General features: G+C 31.7%; 3 protein-coding genes across 4 annotated transcripts; 2 read left to right on the forward strand and 1 right to left on the reverse strand.

Moving 5' to 3' along the window:
- Positions 1 to 7180: 7180 nt before the first annotated feature.
- LOC114162686 (verprolin) lies at positions 7181 to 8872 on the forward strand. Its single transcript, XM_028046643.1, has one exon. It carries the CDS (start codon positions 7181 to 7183, stop codon positions 8870 to 8872), a length of 1692 nt encoding a protein of 563 aa, XP_027902444.1.
- Positions 8873 to 10460: 1588 nt separating this feature from the next.
- LOC114196097 (uncharacterized membrane protein C776.05-like) lies at positions 10461 to 13861 on the reverse strand. Its single transcript, XM_028086622.1, has 8 exons — positions 13662 to 13861; positions 13352 to 13420; positions 13151 to 13208; positions 12935 to 13035; positions 12440 to 12535; positions 12259 to 12352; positions 11106 to 11343; positions 10461 to 11025 (listed from the first exon to the last, which is right to left on the reverse strand). Exons 1-8 carry the CDS (start codon positions 13752 to 13754, stop codon positions 10722 to 10724), a joined length of 1053 nt encoding a protein of 350 aa, XP_027942423.1. The 5' UTR covers positions 13755 to 13861; the 3' UTR covers positions 10461 to 10721.
- Positions 13862 to 20623: 6762 nt separating this feature from the next.
- LOC114162475 (protein PLASTID MOVEMENT IMPAIRED 1-RELATED 1) lies at positions 20624 to 25112 on the forward strand. 2 transcript variants are annotated; one of them, XM_028046387.1, is made up of 4 exons: positions 20624 to 20756; positions 20860 to 20961; positions 21113 to 23520; positions 23618 to 25112. In XM_028046387.1, exons 3-4 carry the CDS (start codon positions 21119 to 21121, stop codon positions 24774 to 24776), a joined length of 3561 nt encoding a protein of 1186 aa, XP_027902188.1. In that variant the 5' UTR covers positions 20624 to 20756; positions 20860 to 20961; positions 21113 to 21118; the 3' UTR covers positions 24777 to 25112. The 2 variants fall into 2 exon arrangements, with proteins under 2 accessions (XP_027902188.1, XP_027902189.1); XM_028046388.1 differs by having other exon boundaries at positions 20625 to 20756; positions 21116 to 23520.
- The last annotated feature ends 966 nt before the right edge of the window (positions 25113 to 26078 follow it).

Here is a 26078-nt window from a genome sequence, read left to right on the forward strand (position 1 = left end):
TTACATCTGTCCCACAGATAAAAGTATTCTTATTTTATGTCACTTGCGTGGGATTTTATTTTGGTATTATATTAGGTTTGAAATCATGTATTTTATATTTCAAGTCAATATTTTTTAATAGCACGAGGATTAATTTTAATAATCGACCGACCATTATTGTTTCTGAATTGAACACCTGCTTAGAAAACCTTGTAAAACGATATACTATTTATTTATTTATTTATATCAAAGAAAGTCTATATATCCGTGAATTTCTCTTGAGTTCCATACAAGATAGATACACTAGATGAAAATAAAATAAAAATAAATAGAAATATATATTAATCCTATTTTTTATTTAGTGTTTTTTTTTATCTAAGAACGATGGTGAGATTAGATATCGTTGCAGGTAGCATCAATTGTCCTGTAACAATGCCCAAATAGACCGAGTCAAAATTGGATTGTGGCATTTGGTTGGTACACTGTTAAATAAAAATAGATGTACCCTGACTATTGGTTATAGTTTTTTGTCTAGTAGTAAGCGTTCGATCCTAACAGATATTAATAAGTGATTTGATAATTATTAAGATAGATTTTAGTTTGTGATTTTATAATACCATATTGAAAAATAGATTTTAAACCTAATTCAACCATACATAACCAACTTATAAAATAAAGTTTACAATTATTTATATATTATAAATTAATAAGACTTTATTTCTAATTGATACGAGAGTTTTATAAATATATATTTTATCATCTGTATCTCGTCAGAATTAATATAATAAACTAATACAATAGTCAGTTTAATCCAAAAATTAAGATGAAAAATGAGTTTAATAAACTAACACAATAGTCAACTTAGTTAGTTTAATTCAAAAATTAAGATGAAAAATTAGTTTTTTATTTCTTCTTTTGATCCTTAAAATATGTATTGTTTCTTAACTTAAAATTTTGTTACAGTTTTATTTTTGAAAAAGGTTTTAAAAATTTGAAGAAGAAAAGATAGGAGACTACTAAATATACGAAAAAAAAAAGTCATATTATCCTGAGATTTGAAGCATATGGTGAAGGAGTTAAATTCCATTTTAGCATATAGCCATGAAAGAATGGTTTGGTGATGAAAAAGAAAGAATGTAAGATGGGGTGTGAAATGGAAAGTAGGAGTGACAGATGAGAGTGAGAGAGGGTGAGTTTGTAGGTAAGCCTTCCCTTCCAAACCTAAAATTTTAAATAATATCGATATTTTTACTTATTTTTTTTACTATTTTTAATTCATTATTTTAATCATTTTTAAATCATCACATTACACTATTATAAAAAATTAAAATAAAAAGTTAAAATAACAATAGTTGAAGATGAATAGTGGTTGTTTGGATGAGTGGGGGAGAAGATGATGAAAGTGAAATATATAATAATAATGGTGCATGTCAAAATATTATCCCTACCCTATCAACAACATATTTGACAATATGCTATATTTCTATCTGTCATGCACTATCATTTTTCTTTTATATATTTCCATAAAACACTTTAATTACACTCCATTTTATAGCATGTCAGTCAAAATTAATTGTTTCTTCACATTTTTTTTTCATTTATGTTTAAATTAATAGCTGAAATTTGTAAAATAACTTCTTTTATGAATTTAAGAATTTGTAGGTTAGGGTTATTTTATAACATGTATTTCTTTTTCCTTTCAATTTCCTTAGTACGTAACTTGAGTACAAAAGTTAATTTTGGTGTGTTTAAATAAAATTTGCTATTTTAAATAAATTTTTATTATGATCTTAATCAATTAGCAACAAAAAAAAATTAAAATTTATTGAGAATTTATAATTTCACCAAAGAGATGTTTCCAATTCAAGAACTGTGACAAGTATAGATAGGGATTAACTAGTACTTTTTTTCTATTTATATTCATATATATATATATATATATATATATATATATATATATATTATAATATTATATTGTTGTGATAAAGAGATTGGTAGTTAAAAGATTTCTATCCAAAGTGGTGTCCCTTTGTTTAATTCTTAAAATAATATTCTTTTCCTACTTCTGGGCCATCTCTTTTTATTTTATTTATTTATTTGATTAAGATTCAGTCACTCTTCATTGAACCAAGAAAAAGTGAAAAAGAAAAGAAAAACTCGATTTGATGGCAAATTGCATGCATGGTGATTTTACATGTTTTAATTAATATCACGAGTTTCAGCCAAAAAAGAGAACACAATAAAAAGTTAAAAATGTGGTTCAGGCAATAAATATGGATGCAAACGGCACAAAATGCACTTTTTTTTAGAAAGTACAAGAAATAGGACAACCTTTACATAATACAAAATCAAATACTATTTTTTTTTTTCGCAAATTTAAATACTTAATTATATGAAATTCTTTTCGTGGATTAAATTCAAATAGTTTAGCTAAAATGATTTCACGTTCACGATGAGTATAATATAGATTTTATTGAGATAAAACAAGTTCTAAAAAATTAAATTGAAAATGGATATCTTAATGAAACTGAAGAATTTTAATTGACTTGAATTGTTTTTACAGGACAAAAACTACAGTATTTTTTTTTTATTTACAATTCTGTAATAATTTCTTTTAATTATGAAAATGAATTCTAAATATTTAATACATAGACCTAAATTGCAAATAATTTTATCCAACCACATCTATTCAACTAAAATTTGACTGTTAGGAAATTTCTATAAAATTAGTTGTCAAGCAAAGAAGGTTTGAATTATTTGATTGATAATCAAACTCATTTTGAATTACTTAATTGATAATCAAACGCATGTTTATAAAAAATGATATTGTTGTTAGAAAAGTTGAAATAATCAATTTAAGATTGAGACGTGTTCTTTTTTATATATATTTGTGAGATTTTTTTTTTTTTTAGTGTAAAGGGGAGAAGTAAGTGCTTTGTTTTATTTGAATTAAGGAGAATGTGTATTTGTAAAGACATTATAAATAAATGGTATATACGATATTCTTATCAACTTATATTATTCTTAATAAACTCTTTAACTTTTGATTGGTTATCTAAAACTCTTAATAACAATCTAAGCTCTCTTATTAGTACTTAATTAAAATATTAATGTTTTACAAGTTTTATTAGAAATGATTTTGAATATCTTGATATTAATGTTCTCACACTTATCCTAAATAGGAAACAAGTAAGGTAAATCATAAAGAAAAAAAAAAAATATATATATATATATATATATATATAAATTCACATTTAAGATTAATTACTTAAATAATGTTATGATATTAAGCATAAGATTATATAGAAGACACTAATCAATTATTCTTCAGAGTTCATCCACATAAAAATACGTTAAAATATTATAAACAGATTAATATTTATGATACAGATACTATTTAGTATCACTCATTTGTTATACATCCATTACGTGTTATTAATTTCAATTGCAGAAGTATTTTTACATATACATTATCTTATTATATCTTGATTTTTGTTAGCCAACAAAATATTTAGGATAATTATACCACTTCATTCATTTTCAAACAATAATTTTTTATATTATAAGAAGCTCGAGACTCAACAAGAAATTTTCTTTAAAAAACAAGTGTATTTGCTAATTAGAGAATGAAGTATAATCTCAATGAGCCATTAGAAGCTTAACAACAAAAGATTAGGAATATGCATGATATCAAATGTCTACTTCATTACGGTGGAAAGGAAATCAAAGTATAAGCACTAGCACATCTACACCATAAGAATTCTTATATCAACGAACTCATTGTACCTAAGTTCCGTCTTTTATTAAACAATTGCTTTGAACTTGAATTAGTGAACATAATAATGTTGATCAACTCGATTGATAAACAAAAGAAACCTTAGTTTGTAGGACAATTACGAAGGTTTCTAGATTTTTTATTTTCTTTACTAAATAAACAATACTTATACATAAATTGTAAAGAGTTTCGACATCCAAAATATTCTATTAAATATTTTTATCTTCTGCTGATAATATATATATTCAAAATCTCTTGCACCATTGTCATTCCTTGGAGCTTGGTAATGATTAAACCAAACTAGAGTTGACCATAGATCTCGTAACTGTTTGTATCAGTGAATAGGTTTCTTTTTCTTTTTTTTGAAGTGGAGCTAAGAAAGAAGTGTGTTTGGTGAAATGATGTTTTTTTAGACAAAAGTAGAGGCAGATGAGTATTGAGAAGAGAGGACATAAGGCTAGAAAGAAGAATGAATGGATAGGGTGGGTTGGCAACACTTGTGCCAACAATGACTCACACAGTAAAAATTTCGAAGAAAAAATAAAATTAAAGTGTCGTTTGGGTTTTCATCTTTTAAAAAAGTGCGCTCCCGAAAAGCCAGTTTTAGCGTTCTCTTGTTGGAAAGGAAGTGCGTTTCAATCATTGCTTCCACACTCCAATCATTCAGGCGCAACCAACCAAACACGTATCACTACAAATTCATACTACTTCTTTCTCCTCCACGTCACCTTAACTTAACCCTTTTTTTTTTATTTGCGAGAGAAGAAAAAAATACATGAAAAACATAGATTAGGTGACTAGGTACCATGGGTTTGTTTATGGACACAATTGGGACAAAATAAGAGATTGTTGAAACAATGTAAGTTTTGTTTTTTCAATTTCTTTTTGTTTGTCTATATCTCAAATATTTTTATTCTTCCCCTTCTTTGTTACTTTTTTTAATACGTGTAGATTCAATTGGGGGATAAAGACAACGTGGTTTATTTCAAGAATGAACTTAAAAATTGGATTGGGATTGGAACAAGTAAAGGGGTTTGTTTGGTTTATCATGTTATATACGAAATGTCACTAATTGAATTTGCATTTGCTTGGTATCGACATTGTTTGGCCCACAAGTTGCAATGATCGAAAAAAAATTGTATCGTGTTTGGAAAGATGTTTTTTCAACAGATATTTTGAATATTTCTTACAAAGTGATAGTCTTCTTCTTTTTTTCAATGGTAAATTAGTTAATCCTTATGTTAGGATAACTTGTTTACGCCATATATGATGTAAGAATTTTCTTTTATTTCTAACTATTTAATATTTTAATTTGTGATTTCAAATGTTAATAAAAGTATATATTTCTTTTTGGGATCGGACACAATTTTATTTCTTCAAAATTTTCAAAGACTTCTATTGGATTGAGTGATCTTCAACACTTTCAATTCAAGACTTCAACTTGAATAGATCTAGTATACCCTTGTTGTCGAATACTAACTTAAAATATGTTATATTGATGGAACTCGATATATTATTACACACACCAAGGCAGAAGCAATGCATAATTATAACAGGTGCTTCAAATGTTCAAATAAGAGAGAGAAAAAAATAGGACAAAATAATGTTAACTTCAAAAGTTTGGGGCCCAAGTGCCCAACCATGGGAATCTCTTTCATAAGTTGTGTTCTTAATTTAAGATTAATGTCATAAGTAACATCTCAATCATTTTCAAAATTTTCTAAAATATATCCAAACCTATCTTAATGAAACTTGTTAAGTTGAAAAACAGTTAAAAATCCTTGTTATCTACATAATAGCAAGGTAAACTCCTAAGTTCGACATAGATTACAACAAATTAGGAACATCTTCTGTTCTATGTTATTTCTTTTAAGATTTTCAATAATCAACTTTTTCATATTAGTTTAAGATGTGTTGTTATGTCAAGCATAACCCTACAAAGGAATTCGACTTCAACACTTAAGTACCAAAATATAGATGCTTGCTCTTCAAGAAAGCTGAAAATGCGACAAATATAAATAGGCTTAAATACCTTTTTAGTCATCATTTTTGTAGTGTTTGTTGTGGATGGTCCTCATTTTCACAGAATATTTAAAATGGTCCTCATTTTTACCGAATGTTTATAATGGTCCTCATTTTCGCAATTCGTGTTTTATTTGGTCCTTTTCTGTAACGTCGTTTAAATCATTAACGGAGCATTATACATGTGGCACGATTTGTATCAGTGTGTATTACGTGTACTGTACATGTGGCTTAATTAGATATTTGGGGATAAATAAGTGAGCTAGGAAAACCAATATTTGGCCATATGCGACACAATTGTCAACGATATAAGTGAAGCTTTTAATAGTGTCATAGTGGATGCAAGAGGCAAACCCATAATCACCATGCTCGAGGAAATCAGAGTTTATTTAATGGAAAGGTGGGTCACCAAGAGAAAAAAATGTTACAACTTTTGAAGGAAACATTTGTCCAAATGTCCTTGACAGACTACATAAGGAAAAAAGAGTTAACCAAAGATTGGATCTCAAGGTTAGGTTTTTGTCTGTTTTTAACACAATCAACTTATTCGTGTACAGTACACGTAATACACCCTAATACAAATCGTGCCTACAATGATCCGTTAATGATTTAAACGGTGTTACACCAAATAAAACACGAATTGCGAAAATGATGACCATTCTAAACATTGGTAAAAATGAGAAGGAAAAAGGAGTTAACCAAAGATTGGATCTCAAGGTTAGGTTTTTGTCTTTTTTTAACACAATCAACTTATTCGTGTACAGTACACGTAATACACCCTAATACAAATCGTGCCTACAATGCTCCGTTAATGATTTAAACGGTGTTACACCAAATAAAACACGAATTGCAAAAATGATGATCATTCTAAACATTCCGTAAAAATGAGGATCATTTTAAACATTATAGTGAGAATGAGAAACATTTGTAACAAACACTACGAAAATGAGGACCAAAAAGTATTTAAGCCATATAAATATAATAATTGTATTTATATATTTGATTAAAAGTCTTGTATCTTCGTCAACTGAAAATAATAACCATATTATTATTCTAAAATCACAATACAATTACTATAATGTAATCTACACTCCATACATTTTTTCCGACTTCATTGGTCCAATAAAAAAACTTCATTTTATTTGTTTCTGAAAGAATAATTGTTGTAAAATGTGATTAAATAAATGAAGCACAGTAGAAGGAGAGTTTGGGGAGTACCTGTTACTCCAAGTATATTATCTGTCCATGGTGGGAATGAAGAGGTTACAAGTTGTTATGTTACGTTGTCGTTCCACTTTAAGAATTTCAATTCACGTTGTCCCCTACCTGTCAAAATATCCATAAACAGAACAACACTTACCTCACACTGCTTTCTCAACACCCTCATCACCACCACCAACCACCATGCCCCACCGTCGCTCCTGGCACTCATCGCCACCCTTACTCAGCCCTCCACTCATAATCATTCTCTTCCCCATCGTCATTCTCACCATCCTCTTCCTCGCTCTGCCGCCGCTCCTCTCCGCCGCCACGCGCCTCATACGCCCGGCCTCCGTCAAGACCAGCTGGGACTCCCTCAACATCCTCCTCGTCGTTTTCGCAATCCTGTGCGGCGTCTTTGCCAGACGAAACGACGACGAACACACCCCAAGAAATAACCACCACGACGCCGTTCCGGATCGAAACGCTGCGTTTCGACAGGTCTCTTCCGTAGGACAACCTCAGTGGCTTGGGTTCACAGGGGAAAGAAAAGAGTATATTAATGATACTCCTCTGAACCGGTTTCAGTCACCTGCAACCGGTGATACGCGGTTGAGGATGAGAAGAAACAGCAGCTCTTATCCAGATCTGCGCCAGTGGGAAACCGGCGATGACCGGTACAAGTTCCGCTTCTTTGATGATTTTGAAATCGACAAGCAGTTCCGCTCTCCGGCCAGGGACCATTTTCCCGCCGTCGACCACCACAAACGGTTTCCGGAATCACCACCATCACTGTCACCACAGCCACAGCATCAGCATCAACACCACCAACAACAAGAAGATGGAGAAAAGGAAATTCCGGTTGATACCTTCGAAACTCGTCCTCCATCACCGCCGGTGAAATCTACTACGCCAACTCCTCCACCACCACCGCCGCCTCCTCCTCCTCCGCAGCCGGAATCGGCACGTCGCAATGCACGACGGTCGCATCGGAAAACAGAGAGAGTCAGTGAGATAACCGTCGAGCTCGACGAGCGCGAGTTCACGACGATCCGCTCTCCACCTCCGGCTCCTCCGACCCCGCCGCCGCCGTCGGCGAAGGAGCGATCGGAGCGTAAGAGCGAGCGAAAGAAGAGCAATGTGAAGAGAGAGATAGCGATGGTTTGGGCTTCAGTTCTCTCCAACCAGCGAAAGAAAAAGAAGAAGCAAAGAGCAAAAGATAACCACGATCAACATTACGAAGAAAATGCCGACGAATTAACGAACACCACGACAGTGCCACCACCAACGCCGCCACCTCCACCACCTCCTCCGCCACCAACTTCAATGTTCCACAGTCTATTCCGAAAAGGACTAGGCAAGAGCAAGAAAATCCACTCAGTGTCACCGCCACCACCCCCGCCACCTCCTCCGCCGTCGAAGCGGTGGTCAAAGCGCAAGAGCCACATCCCTCCCCCGTCTCCTCCATCTCCGCCGTCTCCTCCACGCCGTCGAAACACGGGGCGACCACCGCTGCCGAGCAGAAGCGCCAATTTCCACGACGAGATTCACGAGTCAGTTAACGTCGGGAACCAGTCGCCGCTGATTCCGGTTCCGCCACCGCCTCCGCCGTTCAAGGTGAAGGCGATGAAGTTCGTTGTCCGCGGAGATTTCGTCAGGATACGCAGCAACCATAGCTCGCGGTGTAGCTCTCCAGAAAGGGAAGAAATTATAATGAATGTATCGGAAAGTACAGTGAGCGAGAGCGTTAGGGATGGTAACGGCGTTTTCTGTCCCAGCCCCGATGTGAACCTTAAGGCTGAATCGTTCATCGCTAAGCGCAGGGGAGAGTGGAAGCTCGAAAAACTCAACTCCTTGAAGGAGAAAAGCAATGTCTCGTTGCCTCGTAGGTTGTAGAAAATGAATGAGTGAAAAAGAAAAAACAACAAAACATGGCTCTAATTATGGTATTTTTTAGTTCAGGTATTAGAGCCTGCTACTGAGGAATGCTTCAGCATCTTGGGTATGGGTTTGAGTTTGTTTTATTTCCCTCACATGCTTTCATTGATTCATGCCATTTTTTTTTATTTAACATATTTGTATAGCAGGGTAACTAGGGCTCTGATTCTGTTTTTGATGTGTTATTGGAGCCTCTGGTGGTTTTTCGACAAACCTTGGTCTTGGGAGCAACATCATTGAATTAGTAAATGTGATTTTTGTGTTTCTGGAACATTTTCGTTGGTGACTTTTTTCTTGTTGTGTTCATCAAGAGTTGAAGATCACAAACAAAAGTGTGAATTTTGAAGCACGTACTTAGCTTTCAGGGCTAAAGAGAAGCACTTTCAGTTCCGTTAAGAATCTTTCCTTTCCTTCCTTCTTTTGGGCACCCAAATACCACCCATCTGTGTCCTAATCCATGCAAACAAAACCTTTTATTCTTAAAAAATTAAGCAAATTTATTCAGACGATAATATTTAAATTGACCCGAGCATAAACTTTTGTTATTCCTTTTAAAAAAGCATGTTGATTATTTTTAAAAAAAAGTAAGAACAGTCCTCTGGTTTTAATGATTAAAAAAATAACTTGTCGTCTATGAATGTGTCAACAAATTAGGTCATAAAAGGATCTAAGTTACATGATTATTATATCCGGAGGACTTAATTTACCAGATTATTTCTCAAATAAACAAAATCTAATAATTACAACACAATACTGGTTTCTTGTATTTTTATATCTTATTTATTGTTGTGGATTTAAGGTATTTTAAATATTTCACATCATTAAAGATATAACTATAAATATAGGTTAGTATAAAATCTCATCTACTAAAGTGAAAAGGTTTTGGAAGGTTGAATAAAGTTTTTAAGATTTTGTATCCACAAGAGCTATAGTTAAATGATAGAATGTAAGTAAGTACAATCTTCATTGTATTAAGTTGATTTTGCAAATTTCACTATGCACTTTTTTTGCTTATCTTAAAGAAAGAAAATAATGTTTAGTATTCCCTAAATTAATATTTCGTTCAACATTCACAGATATGTGTTTTTATCTACTCTAGTAATATGTATTAATTGCAGTAAGTTCACTGGCTGAGTATTTGTTGACATCTTAAACAAATTACCGAACAGTATTGAAACCAAACAATGAATACCAATGTTTGATGTTGAATGTTTTCATCTCTTCTGTTGTCTGAATTAATATAGGTGCCCCTTTCTTGGTCCCTAAAGTGTTCACTCAAATATTCCCTCTCATAAATGTTCAACTATTCAGCAACTAATCCAAAATACACAAGTGTACACATGCTATTTCATTTGAGTTTCATTCGTTCATACATTTATTTATTCAAATTTCAACTACATCTTCAAATACACCATGGAATATCATTTTCTTGCCTTGAATTATGAAATTTGCAGCTTAAATTTGCCCTCCAGAATTAAACGCTTAATGGATTTGATCATTTCATTGTTGATTTTTGAGCAACTTTTGAATGTGACAGACACAAAAATGTGGCAAGGACATGTGTACTAAACTTCATCAGAAAGTCTGTGGTAAGGATCAAAGAAATTGTACTTTTATGACTGTTCTACAAAGTGCCCATCAGAACAAAGGCACACGGAATGTGCATTGGTATATTTCACTTCTACATTTTGAGAACCTTAGATCGGTTACACTGTGAGGTCTTCTTGTAATATACACAGCAAGAGTAATATGGATACATATATCATGAAGAATTGTTGAACTACCTAAAATTTTCTAGCACCATCTATCACTGATGATTTTGATTTGGAACATGTTGCATTTCTGATTTCTTTTTCTCCTTGAGAATCACCTGCCTAGGCATTACATCTATCAGGAAGCTTCCCCCATTCCACACTGAAGCAGAAATCTTCAGTATTTGGAAAACCACAGAGAGTTCATAGGACAAGAATATGGGAACAGTTAGTGCTGTGGTTGCCACAGTGAATATCCCTTGAAGAATGATGAACATCAACAACCGATTTTGATCTCCAAGTAAGCCACTTAAACGCCACCACACATTGTTTGCTTTCTGAGCCTTTTTGGAGAGTTCCCTACGAAACAGTTGAGACAACAAAATCAGAAATTTCAGATACCAAAATGGAGTGAAAGTTTAGGAGTGTTCTTTGATTACCTGTAGGAAGTCATGACTTCAGGATCTCTTAAAAACCGTTGTCTGCGCAAGACATTGACAATGAGAAAGTACAGAACCTGCCACAGAATATAAACTGCTAAGGGAACCAAAAACAGCCACATCCAGAGATATGATTTATCTTGAATATAAGGCCATGAAGCTCTTGCAGCAGTTCCCTCTGGACGCATGGCTTCAAAGGTTGCAGGATTCCACCATCGAATAGAAAAGAAAACTAATCCTGAAAAGAAAAGAAAACAATTGCATTAGAAGCATAATGTTTGACAAGTCTATCACAACTCAAAACCAAAACAGAAGCAGAGTAAGAGACATAAAGTTAAGAAGCCTATATCAGAAGTTCCTTCCAATTGTAGCAGCTCTAATGTTGATGTCTATACAGAAATTCAAGTTGAACATGGATAAACAAGTGTTAAAATAACATTTTTATAATATTCAGAATAAAATATATTAATTGAACATACAGATTTAGGGGCATATTCTTAGATGAAGACTCATAAGTGGTTTTATATCTGGCAGATATCACATAATTCAAGCATGGATCAAGAAATCCTTCATATGCACCTATACAAATTCCTTGATAAGGATACATTCTAGCTATCATAGCCGCTTTTTAAATTTCCTTACAGAATTTAATCATGAATTGAGTTCTGTACAGATAGAATATTAAATATTCTACAAAATTATCCCCCTTTATAATTAAAGTTTGTGGCCTTGAAACCATATTTCTGTTATTTCTCAGAAAAAGCTAGCAAAAGTTGTCTACTACAACTAAACTACTGATTTCCATGTCTAGCATGAAGCTATTGAATATTGATGTTACTTCACGCATCATATTATAAGGATCTATCTAGGTGCAGAAAAACTAGTAGTTAAATTAAACCAACCCCAATGCACAATACTATTCCAGAATCTTTTGAAAATTGAATGGAAAAATCATGAAGATAATAGAATTTGAACGCAAAGCCTGTAAAATACGCATTATCAAGATGTTCCATAAAAATTTACTTAGTGCACGCTATGCAATAACACATACAGACCCTTTTTTTTGCAGTCATTCCCAATATTTGACAATGGAAACTTTTCTTTTTATTGTTTAAAAAAGAGGAGTAATTAAAAAATGAAGTTATAACATTACCAGGTAAAAGATGGATAAGAACACTGACAATCTTGTCAAAAGAACTGAAAACCAAACTGCAGCGCCAAACAATCAAAGCCCACGCTAATGGTCCCTGCCACAGTTCTTGAATAAGTCATAAAGTTGACAAATGAACCATTGTTCTATCAAGATATCAAATTATCAAGGAGAACATGCTTACCTCAGCGAATGAAAAGCAAACCATGAAAAGCTTTTCGTTCGTTGGATAACAAAGGAGGTAAACCAAGAAGATTGTATTGGCATAATAGCAAAAATCCTGAAACATATGAGCAATCACTTACCTGCTTTGTTTTCATACATAGTTTTCTACTACTTAACACATGAAATTAATACCTGTATCCTTATAAAAATAAGAACATTAAGACATTGTTCCAATGATTTTAACCAGTAAAGGTATTGAAACAGGGTCTAGCAGTTTCTAACACACTTTCTAAAATACTCTTTATAAGTGGTTAAAATTAGTTAAAAATTGCAAATCATGAGTAAAGCTTATTAAATAAGTAATGAGATTCACACCAATTTATGATTTTCTAACACATTTCAGTCAATAATGAAGAGTAAATTTAAAACAGTATGTCAAAAAGTTGTGTGGTTAGTAAGCACTTCACTGGTTTCTTTCATAGTTGCAGAGAGAGTATGAGATATCATCATTTACCAGGAGATAGTAATGCCATTTCTTGAACCTGTAATATATCCAACGGAGAGGAACAAACACGACATAGAACAAACAATATACCAAGGGAACAGCTTGTGGCCCTGGTAAAAAAAGAGGGTAATAAGAAATGAAAACCAATAAAGAAGGCATTGAATCTTCTCAAAAGAGAAAGAGAGAAAGGAAAACCACTACACTGTTCTATCTGAATCAACTTACTTGCCCCAAAGAGGAAGCAAAACCCACCGAAGCCAAGAACCCCCAAAAGATGAGTCACCTGAACATTCACAGAAATAAATAAATAAAAAATCAAAGCTTGTTGAATATTAGTAATACCCAAATACCCAAATGGCCTTAGATGATGAAAAAGAAATCCATAGCTGAAAAAACATGAACAGAAATTAAGCAAAACAAACCCACCTTGTTGATGAACCTTTCATGCTCTTCAGCTTGTTTGACTATCTTCACTGCTTGTTTGGACAAGACCTCCTTAATTTTCAGCCGAAACAAAACAAACCCATATCATAAAATTAAAAAAACAGATACAACCACGCACAGAAATCAAATTCAAAAAACAAAAAGCACAAAACTTGTCACGCCAACCAACTACAGTTTTTGTATATTATTCTTCTGTCAGCTACAAAATCAAATTCACCAACAACACCAAAAGAACATGCATCTAAGTTTCATAAAAAACAAAAAAACATATGGATTGAAGGCAACAACGTACCTTGGACCTGTCCCTGAACCTACGCCTTGTCTTTTTAGAAGGTTCGTTGTCTGTGTAGTCTGATACAAGATCTTCGTTATCAGACACAGCCATATGTGTTTGAATTGATTCGGACAAAGAAAGATGGCGGTGTATGCAGAAACAGAAAATTCTGGTAGTGAAATATGGCTTCTTTGTTCTCCTAAATCCATCTATATATAAATACATACACACACGTGTATATATATATACGTGTATATGTACAAAACTCCCACTCATATAAAGAAAATTTGAAAACAAACAAAGCGTATTAAGTAATCGACCAGAAGTGTAACTTAATTGAATGGTCTGACACTATTAAAAAACTATTTTCTTTTATATAATTTTAAATTTAATGTCATTGAAATTAATAGTTTTATAATATATTAGATAAAATATATTTGTAATAAGAGGATTTCTTAACTATAAGAATAATGCTAACAATTATAAATAATTAGTAGAAAGCATGTGTACACTTTAACAACTTGTTCTACTTTTAAATTTTTTTTCATAAAATCATTTAAAAATAAATAAATAAACACGCGAAACCTAATAAAATTTTAGGAAGTAAGGACAGTATAAGATGAATAGTATAGTATTATATTAAATATCTAAAATATTTATATTTTTTAATTAAATTTTTATCATTAATTAGAGTGGCGTAATCATTTAATTTTACAAATTAAAAATATAATATCACAAACTTAGACAAGATAAAAACAAATAAAATCTTCGTTATTTTTATAAAAAAAAATACTAATTCCTTTTTTTTGAATTAAACAATAAACAAAAAATCAAATAATATCGAGACATAAAACAAATGTAACAAATGTCATTTGATAACTTTATTTGATAAGTAACAAGATAAGGACTTGATATAAAAGTTTTAGATATTTAATAAATGAAAAAATTCAACACACACTTAATTAAAAATATTATAATTTTTATGAAAACTTAAAACTTAAATATCTCAACTAATAAAAGTAGAACTTTTAAACAATCAATTAAACTAAAATTTTAAATAAAAATCAATTAAAATGTTTAAATTTATCAATGATTAAAGAAATTTATCTTATTTAAGTAACCTAACCTATACCTAAGCCCAATTCTAAGTCACAACATTAAGAAGGGTAATCTTAAAATGTGTTTTTGAAGATACTAATCGAAATGTAAGAGAATATTAAAAATGGTAAGAAGAAGAAGGTTCATTAAGCATCTTGAAAGAGAAGGACACGTGATGTTGATGTGAGAAGGACACGACACCCAAATTTATTAAGGTTGGTGCCTCTTCACAGATTTGTGGAGGTTTCCAGAACTGTCACTTGGAAAATTATTAGGTTCTTACTTACATATTACAAATAAATATATTCAAAAAATGCTTTAATGGCATTATTTAAAAATTGATATGAAAAGTTGTTTGTGATGTGAGTTATTAAGACGAAATTTTAATTTCAATATACAATAACACCTTTTTCTTTATACCGTACGTAATAAGTGAATTTGAATTTGGATTCTCTTTATTTTTTTATTGTTCTTTTGTAATATATTAATTATTATTGATTTTAATATTTTAAAATATATTAAAGTTATATTTAGAATATTAATATAATGAATTTTTAATGTTCTGTAGAGAACAATAAAAAAAAAGTTAATAAAAAATCGGAACTCGTAATAAACAGATATTTTGAGTATTACTGAATGTTAATTTTATAATCATGAATACTACTTTTTAAATTCTTTTATCAGCTTGGCTTGAAATTTACGCATATAATTAATTCTTAAAATTTAACAGTTATCCACTTTTTTAGTGAACATCTTCTATTTACAATATCATTTTTAGTATATAATTACGCATATCACTTTTTTTTAGAAAGCTCATATATTTTTTGTCAAGTTATTTTCTTTGCATAATAGACTTTTGGATCTAAAATACCTAAAGCCTTGGGAGCAGGAGTTAGTGTAGTATGCAAGTTCAAAACGATCTCATAACATATCGGTCCCACACCTAAACCATTTCGAATTCTATAATAAGATTAACAAACTAATTGAGGATTAAATAAACAAACGAGGTAAATAATACCTAGAGATTACCTATAGGTGATATTGACCTAGGTAATCTAAGCTCATCCAAGGAAAACCTCATAATAATCCTCTATACAATATTACGAGGTAATATTTACGCATTCAATTATACATTTGTTATTGATTTACAGATATATTTGACTTGAGCATCAGAATATCATTATTGTCACTGTCTTAGACTTATAGACACTCAAACTAAAAGAGATATCTCAGATACTCATGCACGGAGACCTGATACAACTTAGATCATAGAATAAATTGTAGAATAATGTAATTCTAATTAACATGTATTATGTATTTAGATCCAAAAAAACATATACTCTTGCAAAAACTATCATTTGTGTTTGATAAATTTTGTTCTTAAAATTTCATTCTAGAAGGTTCATTTAAAATAAATTTCATGTATTTTATAAAGTTTTCCAAATAAAATATTTTTGAAATTCTATTTTAAAAACTTTGTTTAGAAAAAATTATTTTAAAGGTCTTCTTCTGAAAATCATGTTCCAAAAATTTCAAAAGACTTGTTCTTCTTTTTTTGGAATACATAATCTTAAAATCACATCTAAGTAATAAAAACATTTATTTTTAAAAGTTATGGTGGTGCGATTAGAAGTTATGTAAGTGCAGGAAGAAAGTACCTACTTCAAATTGAAAGTAATTTGGGTGGCCCAAGAGCGAGCCTAAACCCCAACACCAACTCTCATTGAAAATAATTTCATTCGTCCCACCAATATGACAAATCCTACTTATAAAAACACAATGTATATTACTAAACTTATAATAAAAAATATATTAAATAATAAATTAAGTAATTGTGAACGATCGGTATTTTTATTGCAACAAAGTTCTCTAATCGCTATTTTGCAACTAAATTGGAGGACAATAATCCAATTGTTCATTCATGCTATATGAACGACAAATAAATCTCTCACTCTGTACAAATCTTAATTTGATACATAAGAAAAACATCGCCTGAATCTATCAAACAACTAAATTTTATAGTTAAATATGAATGGTAGTTATTTAGTTATAAAAATTCTCTCATGAATTTTTCCTCGCAAAGTCACTGTTTTTTTTTATAGTGAAAGTGAATGATTGTTAATTTAAGGATTTAAACCATGTTGGATAAAAGTAGCTGGTAACTTATTATATAACAAAATGTTAGATAAAATTAAATGTGAAAATAGATAACCATATGGTGAATTTTTTTCATCTTGGTCAACAAAAAAAAATGTTTAGAAATTAAAAAAATTTGAATTTGGGATAGGAGTGGTTGGTGAAATGTGGTGCTATGTGTTTGTTGATTTTAGATGTCAATGTCACTCACAAATTCACAATTATTCAACGGAGTTTCCGCGCCACCTCAATTTCAAAATTGCAACCATATTTATAATATAATAACATTATTATAACTTTTTTATGAATAAAAATATATGATCATATATAACAAATTTATTTATAATAACTATTTCAAAAATATTATTGAGACAGTATTTTTATTTGTTGATGGTGTAAAAATTTACGTAAAAATTGAGAAACTATAGTTTATCATTACAATTGAGAGTAATTTTTAAAAAAATAACTATATACACACCATCTTCATAGTATATCGTAAGAGATGATTAAAATCCTATCATGTTAAAAAAAATCGCTTAAAATCAAGGTTACAAATCATTTGTATCATTATTATTTCATACTCATTGTTTTTATTTTTCCAACAACAATATTACAATTACATAAAATATTATTTTACTATAATGCTTCATTTACATTTACATTAATACTAATATTTTAATATAATTCGTAATGAATTTTTTCACAAAAGATCATCATAAAAATTTAATGTCACTTAGAAATGAGTTTAACTCACATAAAGAGATCGATATCACTCTCATCTTAAAACTTTAAGATAATAAATTTATAGATCTTTATATTAAATTTTATTATTTTAAGTCAACGTAAACTCTTGCTAAGATTTCTAACGATTTTTTTTAAGAGTGAGTCATTTTCATATTGATACATTTTTTTCTTAAATGAAAACATTTTAATTTTGAACAATCATTTTATACCATCATTCATCTTAACATGATACGTAAATCATTTGTCAATAAGACTTTAATTATAAAAAATTATTGAGATTGTACTGTATTTGAACGTGTACTTAAACGAGCTAATCACTCGTACTAACCATCAACTTTTATTAATATTATTAAGCTTTTATTAATATTGTTAAAAGAAAATGAAAAGTAGATGTTTCTTTAAATGGTGGGTTACATATATTCACTACTCTTTATAAACATTCCATCTAGGGAGAGTATATTGATAAATATTTTATTTTTTTTTTCTTTCCAATTTTCCTTAATCATTCAACAAAAATGTACCGTTTCTTTTATTATGACACTAATCCAATTCTCATTGTCTTATGTTTGGTTTGATACTTAAAAATGATTTTTTCACAATTCCGATGTAACATTTTCAAACTAGTATATAGTTATAGCTTTCATATCTTAGGCAATTCCAGACAGTATTATTCATTGTCTCTATGTTTGTTTGTTATGCTGCTATGTGGTCCCTATTTTATTTAATCATTCTATATCATGCTTCCTAATTGCTTTCTCAAAACATAATTAATGCCTATACTCATATCAGAGTTTTTTTTTTTTGTTTTTTTTCGAGTTTTAATACTTTTGTAAAAAACGATATATATATATATATATATATATATATATATATATATATATATATATATATATATATTATTCCATTTTAGTCTCAGGAAAATCCATGTTTAAAATTTGGTAACGAAATATTTGAGATTTGTCATTTTCATGGAATAAATTATGTGATGAGGTAATGTCCAACTCAATCTCTTCATACTTTCTTTAGAGAAGCATTTCAAATTTAGAATGATTGAGGTTACAACCAACACTAACACATAATAACTGAAGGACAATTAAGAAATATAATAAAAAATGAAAGAGAATTGCTAAAAATATTAAATTGAATGAATAATGTGCATGAGAAGTATAATCTTGTCATGAATTTATATATTTATAGTTATTATATATATATATATATATATATATATATATATATATATATATATATATATATATATAATATTAATCTTATACACCGGTTAGAGTTATTAAGAGATCGTGGTTTCATTCATAAATATTTTCTAATAATAATATGAGTAATAAGAATATGTTTAAATGATATTTTTATAGACAGTTAAAATCAAAAGAAAAAAAGGGTCATAAATTACATAAATTAAAGATAAAAAGTTTCTTTTTTTTTGCACATTATTAAAAGTAAATAAATTTTAATTGTTTATGAAGAAACTTGTAGAGATTGATGATTGTGTGTATGTACATTGATACTCAGAAATGTAGTGTAGATGCAAAGTTAAGTATATTTGCACATTGTTTACTGAAGAGGGAATATCGTAGTCTCTAACCTTTCACTGTAAGATATTCTCTGCATTTTGCATTTTTTTTTTCATGTACAATTTGCATATTTCTTTATCTTCTTGTCTTTTTTTCTTTTAACTTTAGTGAGATTAATTTCACAATTTTGGCTTTTACTTGTTTGTTTTCTTTTCCTTTGGGGTTAGATAAATTAAAAAAAGAAAGATAAATGATTACTTAACAAAAGTGAATTATTTATTCATTATAGTTATAAACATACAATAATATGTTTATTTTAAGTCTTTTATCTAAATTTATAAAATATAGTTCTTATAAGTATACTTATTATTGGTTGAAAACATTAAAAACGTTACTTAAATTGATCAAATATACTAAAATATCTATGTGGATACTTAATTAAAAAGATAAAAGTTAATTTGTTTGAATACAATTTCTGTAAGACTTGCTGTGACAAAACTTTGTTCTATTTAAGAACTGAAATATGCAGAAATAGAAAACAATACCAAATTTCAAGTAATTGGTTAATTAGTTGATGTTCTTAGTGCACTTCTATGAATGTAAAAAAAGAAAAAAATGGATTGTTTAAACTCACTCCCACAATTTCTTTCTAAGGCACGTGAACAAATATATTGCATTTTTTTTTTGTAAAATATTATACTTTAAATTATAATTTAGATTAATACTAAAACTCGATATTAACAAAACCATTAAAATAACACACATAACAGTTCACAATCAGATTTTGTAAACTTGAAGAGATTAATGATGAATAACAAAGAATGTTTAGTACAAAATAAATGCTTGTAAATTGATTTAGACATCATATAACTAACCATAATACACAAAAACAAAGAAAAACAATGATTATGCAAACTTTAGCTAGTTTATTATATCAAGTCTCAGGAATCGTTATTTCATATGATTTTATACATATGATGAAGCTGAATTTTTTACTAACGAAAAAAATATTATGTTGTTTATGTTGGTGTTAGTATATTAAGTTAATGACATCACTTACGAAATTGTCTTAAACATTCGCTTTTAACAAATTTAGTGTTAAATTAAATAATTATATAGTGTCGTGAGTCATGAAGAAAAAAATTATTCATCACCAAAAATAATAAATAGTATTATTATCAGAGATTTTGACTTCATATTAAATTAATATATATTTTTTTGAATCAAATTTATTATTCCATGTTTAAAATAATATAATTAGAAAATTTGAACAATCAGCGATTACCGTCATAAGTACGAAAAGACACAACTAAGATGCACATGCGAAGAGGTGCAGAATCAGAAAGAAAATTTTATTTTTTGACAGAACAGAAAGAATTAAAATTAGTAAATACTAATAATTGGGATTTTCGGGAAGATACGCGCATGGAAAAAGTAAAATAATATATATTAAAATTATATTATATTATTTTTGTTTCTTCAATTTCAACTACAATTCTTTGGTTTTGAAAGAGGTAGCGGCAATTCATAGAGAGAGAAAGAGACAAGAAAAAGAGGTTGGACATGAGAAGATAACAAGCTCTGCTGACAAATTTTGAAACTTTTCGTATGTTTTTTCTTCTTCTTGTTCTTCATCTTCATCTATGGTTAAGTTTCCCCCTTTTTTCACCCGTGACTGAAAAAATGGATTTTTTTTTTCTGGGTTATAGAGTTTCAGTTTTGAATTTGAGAACAAGGGTAGGTGTCCATGGATTGGGTTTGCTGACCTAACTTTTTTGCGGTTGCTTTGGTTTCATCTCCAACACTACCTGGTACTCAATCTATTCATTCTTTTTGTGATTTTGTTATTAAATTTTGCTACGCGGTTTAATAATTTCCTGTGTTTGATTTATATTTTTTCTATAAGAGATTCTGGTCGGGTTCTGTTTCATTTGAATTCACTTTATTTGTTTTGTGGGGTAGAAGAGGATGTTGTCGAGAATGGAGGCTGGGAAGAGGAGTGGTGGGGGTTCTAGTGCCCCGAAGAAATTGTTAAAGGATGTTGAAACCATTAACAAAGCTTTGTACTTGGATAGAGGGTCTTCAAGGAGTTCAATACCTGGTGCAAATTCTCGATCTAAATTCACTGGGAAACCTCAGTTACCTGATCCCAAATCTAAGTCTAAAACCAGTGTTAATAATAACAATGACGATGGTGTTCAAAAGGATAAGAAGTCTATTTGGAATTGGAGGCCTCTAAGGGCACTTTCCCACATCCGAAACAAGAGGTTTAATTGTAGTTTTTATCTGCAAGTTCACCTGATTGAAGGGTTGCCTCAAAGTTTCGATAATGCTAGTCTTGCTGTGTACTGGAAAAGGCGTGATGGGGTTCTTGTGACTGGTCCTGCCAAGGTGATTCAGTCTGTGGCTGAATTTGAAGAGAAGTTGACCTACACTTGCTCAGTGTATGGCAGTAGGAGTGGACCTCACCATTCTGCTAAGTATGAAGCAAAGCATTTTTTGCTCTATGCTTCGCTTCTGAGTGCCCAGGAGATGGATTTGGGAAAGCACCGGGTGGATCTGACAAGGTTGCTTCCTCTCACTCTGGAGGAGCTTGAGGAGGAGAAGAGCTCGGGGAAGTGGACTACTAGTTTTCGATTATCAGGAGTGGCTAAGGGTGCTGTGATGAATGTCAGTTTTGGCTATACGGTGGTTGGTGATAATGCTGGTACTACCAGAGACAGCCATAATGCTTCTAATGTATTGAGTTCCAGGCAGAATGGTTTTGCTCCGATGAAGCAAGATGTTAAACCCCGACAGTTTGATGGAAGCAGCAGGATGAGGCGAACCACGAGTTTGCAGTTATCACCTCGAGCTTCAGATGAGGTAAAGGATCTTCATGAGGTGTTGCCACTGACTAGGTCTGCACTAGCCAGCTCAATAGACATCTTATATAAGAAATTTGATGAGGAGAAGGCTAGTTCTCTGCTTAGCGATGCAGAACTTGATTCGTTCTCCGAAAATCTTGGGTCAATCAAGCCAGATGCATATGCTTCTGATCTTGGAAAAGAAACATTTGACGAGCATGTGAGTAATGTGAGTAAGGCTGAAGATAAATGTCTAATGCATGAGGAACCTGAACTTTCAGTGTTTCAAGAAAAGCTGGAGATATTTAAACCAGATGACGATCCTTTACCTGATTCCGCAAATGAAAACCCTGAACAGTTTCAAGGTAATGATTTTTTTGTTGTTGATAAGGGGATAGAACTGTCATCAAATGAACCTGTTATAACAGAGGAGTTCACTGTGAAGGCTCCTGAGGATGCTTCTACAGTTGATACTGCCTACACCCTTGGTATATCAGGTATACAACCTTTTGAAGACAGTGTTAAACATGATTTTCTGGATGAGGTTAATGATAGTTATAAGGACCAGGTAGTGATAGAGGAATTTGCTAGCAAAGAGGATGACTGTGACAGTGATACTAATGAGCTGCTCCTGCAAGAACTAGAATCGGCTTTAAATAGTGTATCAAATTTGGAGAGAGTGGCACTAGAATCTCCCAAAACAGCAGAATTTAAATCTGAACATAAGATGACAAAGTCACATAGCTTAGATGATGTTACAGAATCAGTTGCCTCTGAGTTTTTAAGCATGTTAGGCTTAGACCGTAGTCCAATGGCCTTGAGTTCCGAAGGTGAGCCTGAATCTCCAAGAGAGCTACTTTTAAGACAATTTGAGAAGGAGGCTTTGGATGGGGACTTTTCCTCTTTGTTTGATTTTGAAATGAACCATGATAATGAAGAAGATGGTGGCTATGATGGTTCCGCTGCATCTGAGCAGTGGAACTTTTCTGAAGATGTCAGGTCAACATCCCTTTTGCAAGAGCTGCAGGAGGAGCATCTAGCCGAGTCTCGGGATGTGAGAGGCAAGCAGAGGGCTCAGATACTAGAAGACTTGGAAACAGAAGCCTTGATGCGTCAATGGGGTTTGAATGAGGAGGCTTTTCATCGTTCTCCACCAAAAGATTTTACTGGTTTTGGAAGCCCAATTCCTTTGCCACCTGAAGAGCCTCCTATGTTGCCTCCTCTTGATGATGGGTTGGGCCCTTTTCTTCAGACAAAAGACGGGGGTTTCCTACGCTCTATGAATCCCTCACTTTTCAAGAATTCTAAAAGTGGTGGGAGTTTAATCATGCAGGTATCCAACCCTGTCGTGGTACCTGCTGAAATGGGTTCTGGGATAATGGAAGTTTTGCAGTGTTTGGCTTCGGTGGGAATTGAAAAGCTCTCAATGCAGGCCAAGGAGTTAATGCCGCTAGAAGATATCACAGGGAAGACAATGCAACAAGTAGCATGGGAAGCCATGCCTGTCTTAGAAGGAGCAGAGAGGTTAGCCTATATCCTGTTTGTATCACTGGTCTTGGCTGAGTTTTTAATAGTTATTCTTAAATGTTTTACTGAATGAATTTTGCTTTGCTCTATGCAGGCAAAGCCATTTGCAGCATAATCCAATAACAAGGCAAGACAGTGCTCATGTGCAAAGGGACTTGAAAGGAATGCCTTCAGTACAGAAGACTGGCAAGTTTAGTTCAAGAACAGTGGCCAACCAACCAAGCTCAGAGTTTGTTTCAGTTGAAGACCTTGCTCCATTGGCTATGGATAAAATTGAAGCACTTTCAATGGAGGGTTTGAGAATCCAATCTGGGATGTCAGAAGAGGAGGCACCATCAAACATCATTGCACAGTCCATTGGGGATATTTCGGCTCTTCAGGGCAAGGGTGTTGATATTAGTGGATCTCTTGGCCTGGATGGTGCTGCTGGCTTGCAGCTGATGGATGTAAAAGACGGAAGTGGTGGCGGCAGTGATGGTGTTGATGGAATAATGGGCTTATCATTAACTCTTGATGAATGGATGAGGTTGGATTCCGGTGAGATTGATGATATAGATAATATCAGTGAGCATACTTCCAAACTTCTTGCAGCCCATCATGCTAACTCTTTTGACTTCATTCGAGGGAGTTCCAAGGGAGAGAAGAGACGAGGCAAAAGCAGAAGATGTGGTTTGTTAGGAAACAATTTCACAGTAGCATTGATGGTGCAACTCCGTGACCCTCTGAGAAATTACGAACCGGTTGGAACACCAATGCTTGCTCTTATACAAGTTGAGAGAGAGTTCATGCTTCCAAAGCAAAAGATTTACAACAGTGTGTCTTTGATAATGAAAAACAATGACGAGGATGATGATGAGGATAGGGAAATCATAGCGAAGGTGGACATGAAGAACACCAAGAACGAGGAGAATAGTTCCGAAGAGGAAGAGGGCATTCCTCAGTTCAGAATCACAGAAGTCCATGTGGCAGGTCTGAAGCCTGAGCCTCAGAAAAAGAAGCTCTGGGGCTCTTCAAACCAGCAACAATCTGGTTCTCGCTGGTTGGTTGCTAATGGAATGGCGAAGAACAATAATAACAAACTTCCATTGATGAAGTCAAAGGGTTCATCTAAACCTAATGCTCCAGTTACCTCAAAGGTGCAACCTGGTGACTCCTTGTGGAGCATATCATCTCGTCTTTTTGGCAATCGAGGGAAATCACATGTAAGAAACCCCGATGTCGTTATGCCAAATGACACCACAAGACTCAGCTGAAGTCCACAACTTAGATTCTTGTTGTCTTTCGGAGTTGTTAATGTCACTCAGGAACCACCTGTGCTAAGGGCATTGTTTGGTTTTGTTATAGTAGCATCAACGAAATTGGACTCATCCTTTAATAATTGCAAAGTACTACGAGATACATAGAAAAAGGGATTTTGTGTATTTTGCTGTAGGCACAGTTTTGTATTGTAAAGTCAATTGTAACTTGTGCATGTGTCTGTTGTATTTATGTCCTCTAGAAGCAGTGTTTGTATGTTACATGGGGTAAATTATGTTGCAGTCCACAATTAGATGGAGTATTCTTGCAGAAAAATGTTGATTTTATTACAATTGCAAATTTAAGATGAACAGTTGTGGTATTGTCCATTTGAGAAAAACGATTGCTGTTTGGTCCATGATTTTGAAAAAACTTTCTGCGGGTTTGTTTGGTTTTGAAAAACTATCGGTAGTTAGTTTTAAATGTCTTATTTCACCTTTAGAGTCTTTAGAATGTGTGTTACAGAAGGTGAAAAAAAGTCTTCAAAAGGTGTTAATGTATGTTACACAAACTCAGGTCTTTAACACAAGTATATATTCGAAATTAAAAACATCTGATAAGTGTTCTTAACACAAGTATATAGTTTTTTTTTTTTTTTTCAATTCTTGTAAAATATAATTGAATGTAATTTATTGAATAATGTTTTTTCTTCAATTCTTGTAAAATTTTTATCATTAATTGAAAATTTAAAATATTTAAAAACTACTTTTTTATTATTCAATACTGTCAGAAGAAAATAATTTTAAATCTAATTCAATAAAGTCAATATATTAAAAATTCAATTATAATTCAAAAAGTATTTAACATCATATAAATAATTTGAAGTATCAAATTTTTGCTTAAGTATATTACTTACATACTTAGGTGACATTCATCTGTTTCAGTGAAGAAATTTTAAAAATAATAAATATTTTTAATTTCCTAAAATAAATATTTAAAAACAAAATATGCAGATATGCTTCTGGAAAATATACTGTGAAACCACAAGTTTATCAGACCAGCACTGATTATGAGGTCAATGCAATTATACACGCCTTAGAAGCATTTAAATTATTTTTGATAAATAAACCAGAAATAACCATTAGAACTGATTGTGAAGCAATCGTTTCCTATGGGAAAAACCAAATAAATAATGACAAAAAACCTCACAGACGATGGTTACTTTTTAGAGACTACATAAATTCCGGAAAAATTATAAACTTTGAACATATTAAAGGATCTGACAATATGTTTGCTGATATCCTTTCCAGGTACATTAT

This window comes from Vigna unguiculata, chromosome 9 (genome assembly GCF_004118075.2).
Source record: "Vigna unguiculata cultivar IT97K-499-35 chromosome 9, ASM411807v1, whole genome shotgun sequence".
Classification (NCBI taxonomy): Eukaryota; Viridiplantae; Streptophyta; class Magnoliopsida; order Fabales; family Fabaceae; genus Vigna; species Vigna unguiculata.

What these genes read in the sequence shown, in the direction of transcription:
- LOC114196097 (XM_028086622.1), bottom strand. Translation starts at nt 13,754, where the DNA reads ATGGCTGTGTCTGATAACGAAGATCTTGTATCAGACTACACAGACAAC. An exon ending in TTTGCTTTTCATTCGCTGAG is followed by an intron (nt 12,353 to 12,439) that starts GTAAGCATGTTC and finishes GAACTGTGGCAG; the next exon opens with GGACCATTAGCGTGGGCTTT. An exon ending in TCTTATCCATCTTTTACCTG is followed by an intron (nt 11,344 to 12,258) that starts GTAATGTTATAA and finishes TTTTCTTTTCAG; the next exon opens with GATTAGTTTTCTTTTCTATT.
- LOC114162686 (XM_028046643.1), top strand. Translation starts at nt 7,181, where the DNA reads ATGCCCCACCGTCGCTCCTGGCACTCATCGCCACCCTTACTCAGCCCT.
- LOC114162475 (XM_028046387.1), top strand. Translation starts at nt 21,119, where the DNA reads ATGTTGTCGAGAATGGAGGCTGGGAAGAGGAGTGGTGGGGGTTCTAGT. An exon ending in GTCTTAGAAGGAGCAGAGAG is followed by an intron (nt 23,521 to 23,617) that starts GTTAGCCTATAT and finishes TGCTCTATGCAG; the next exon opens with GCAAAGCCATTTGCAGCATA.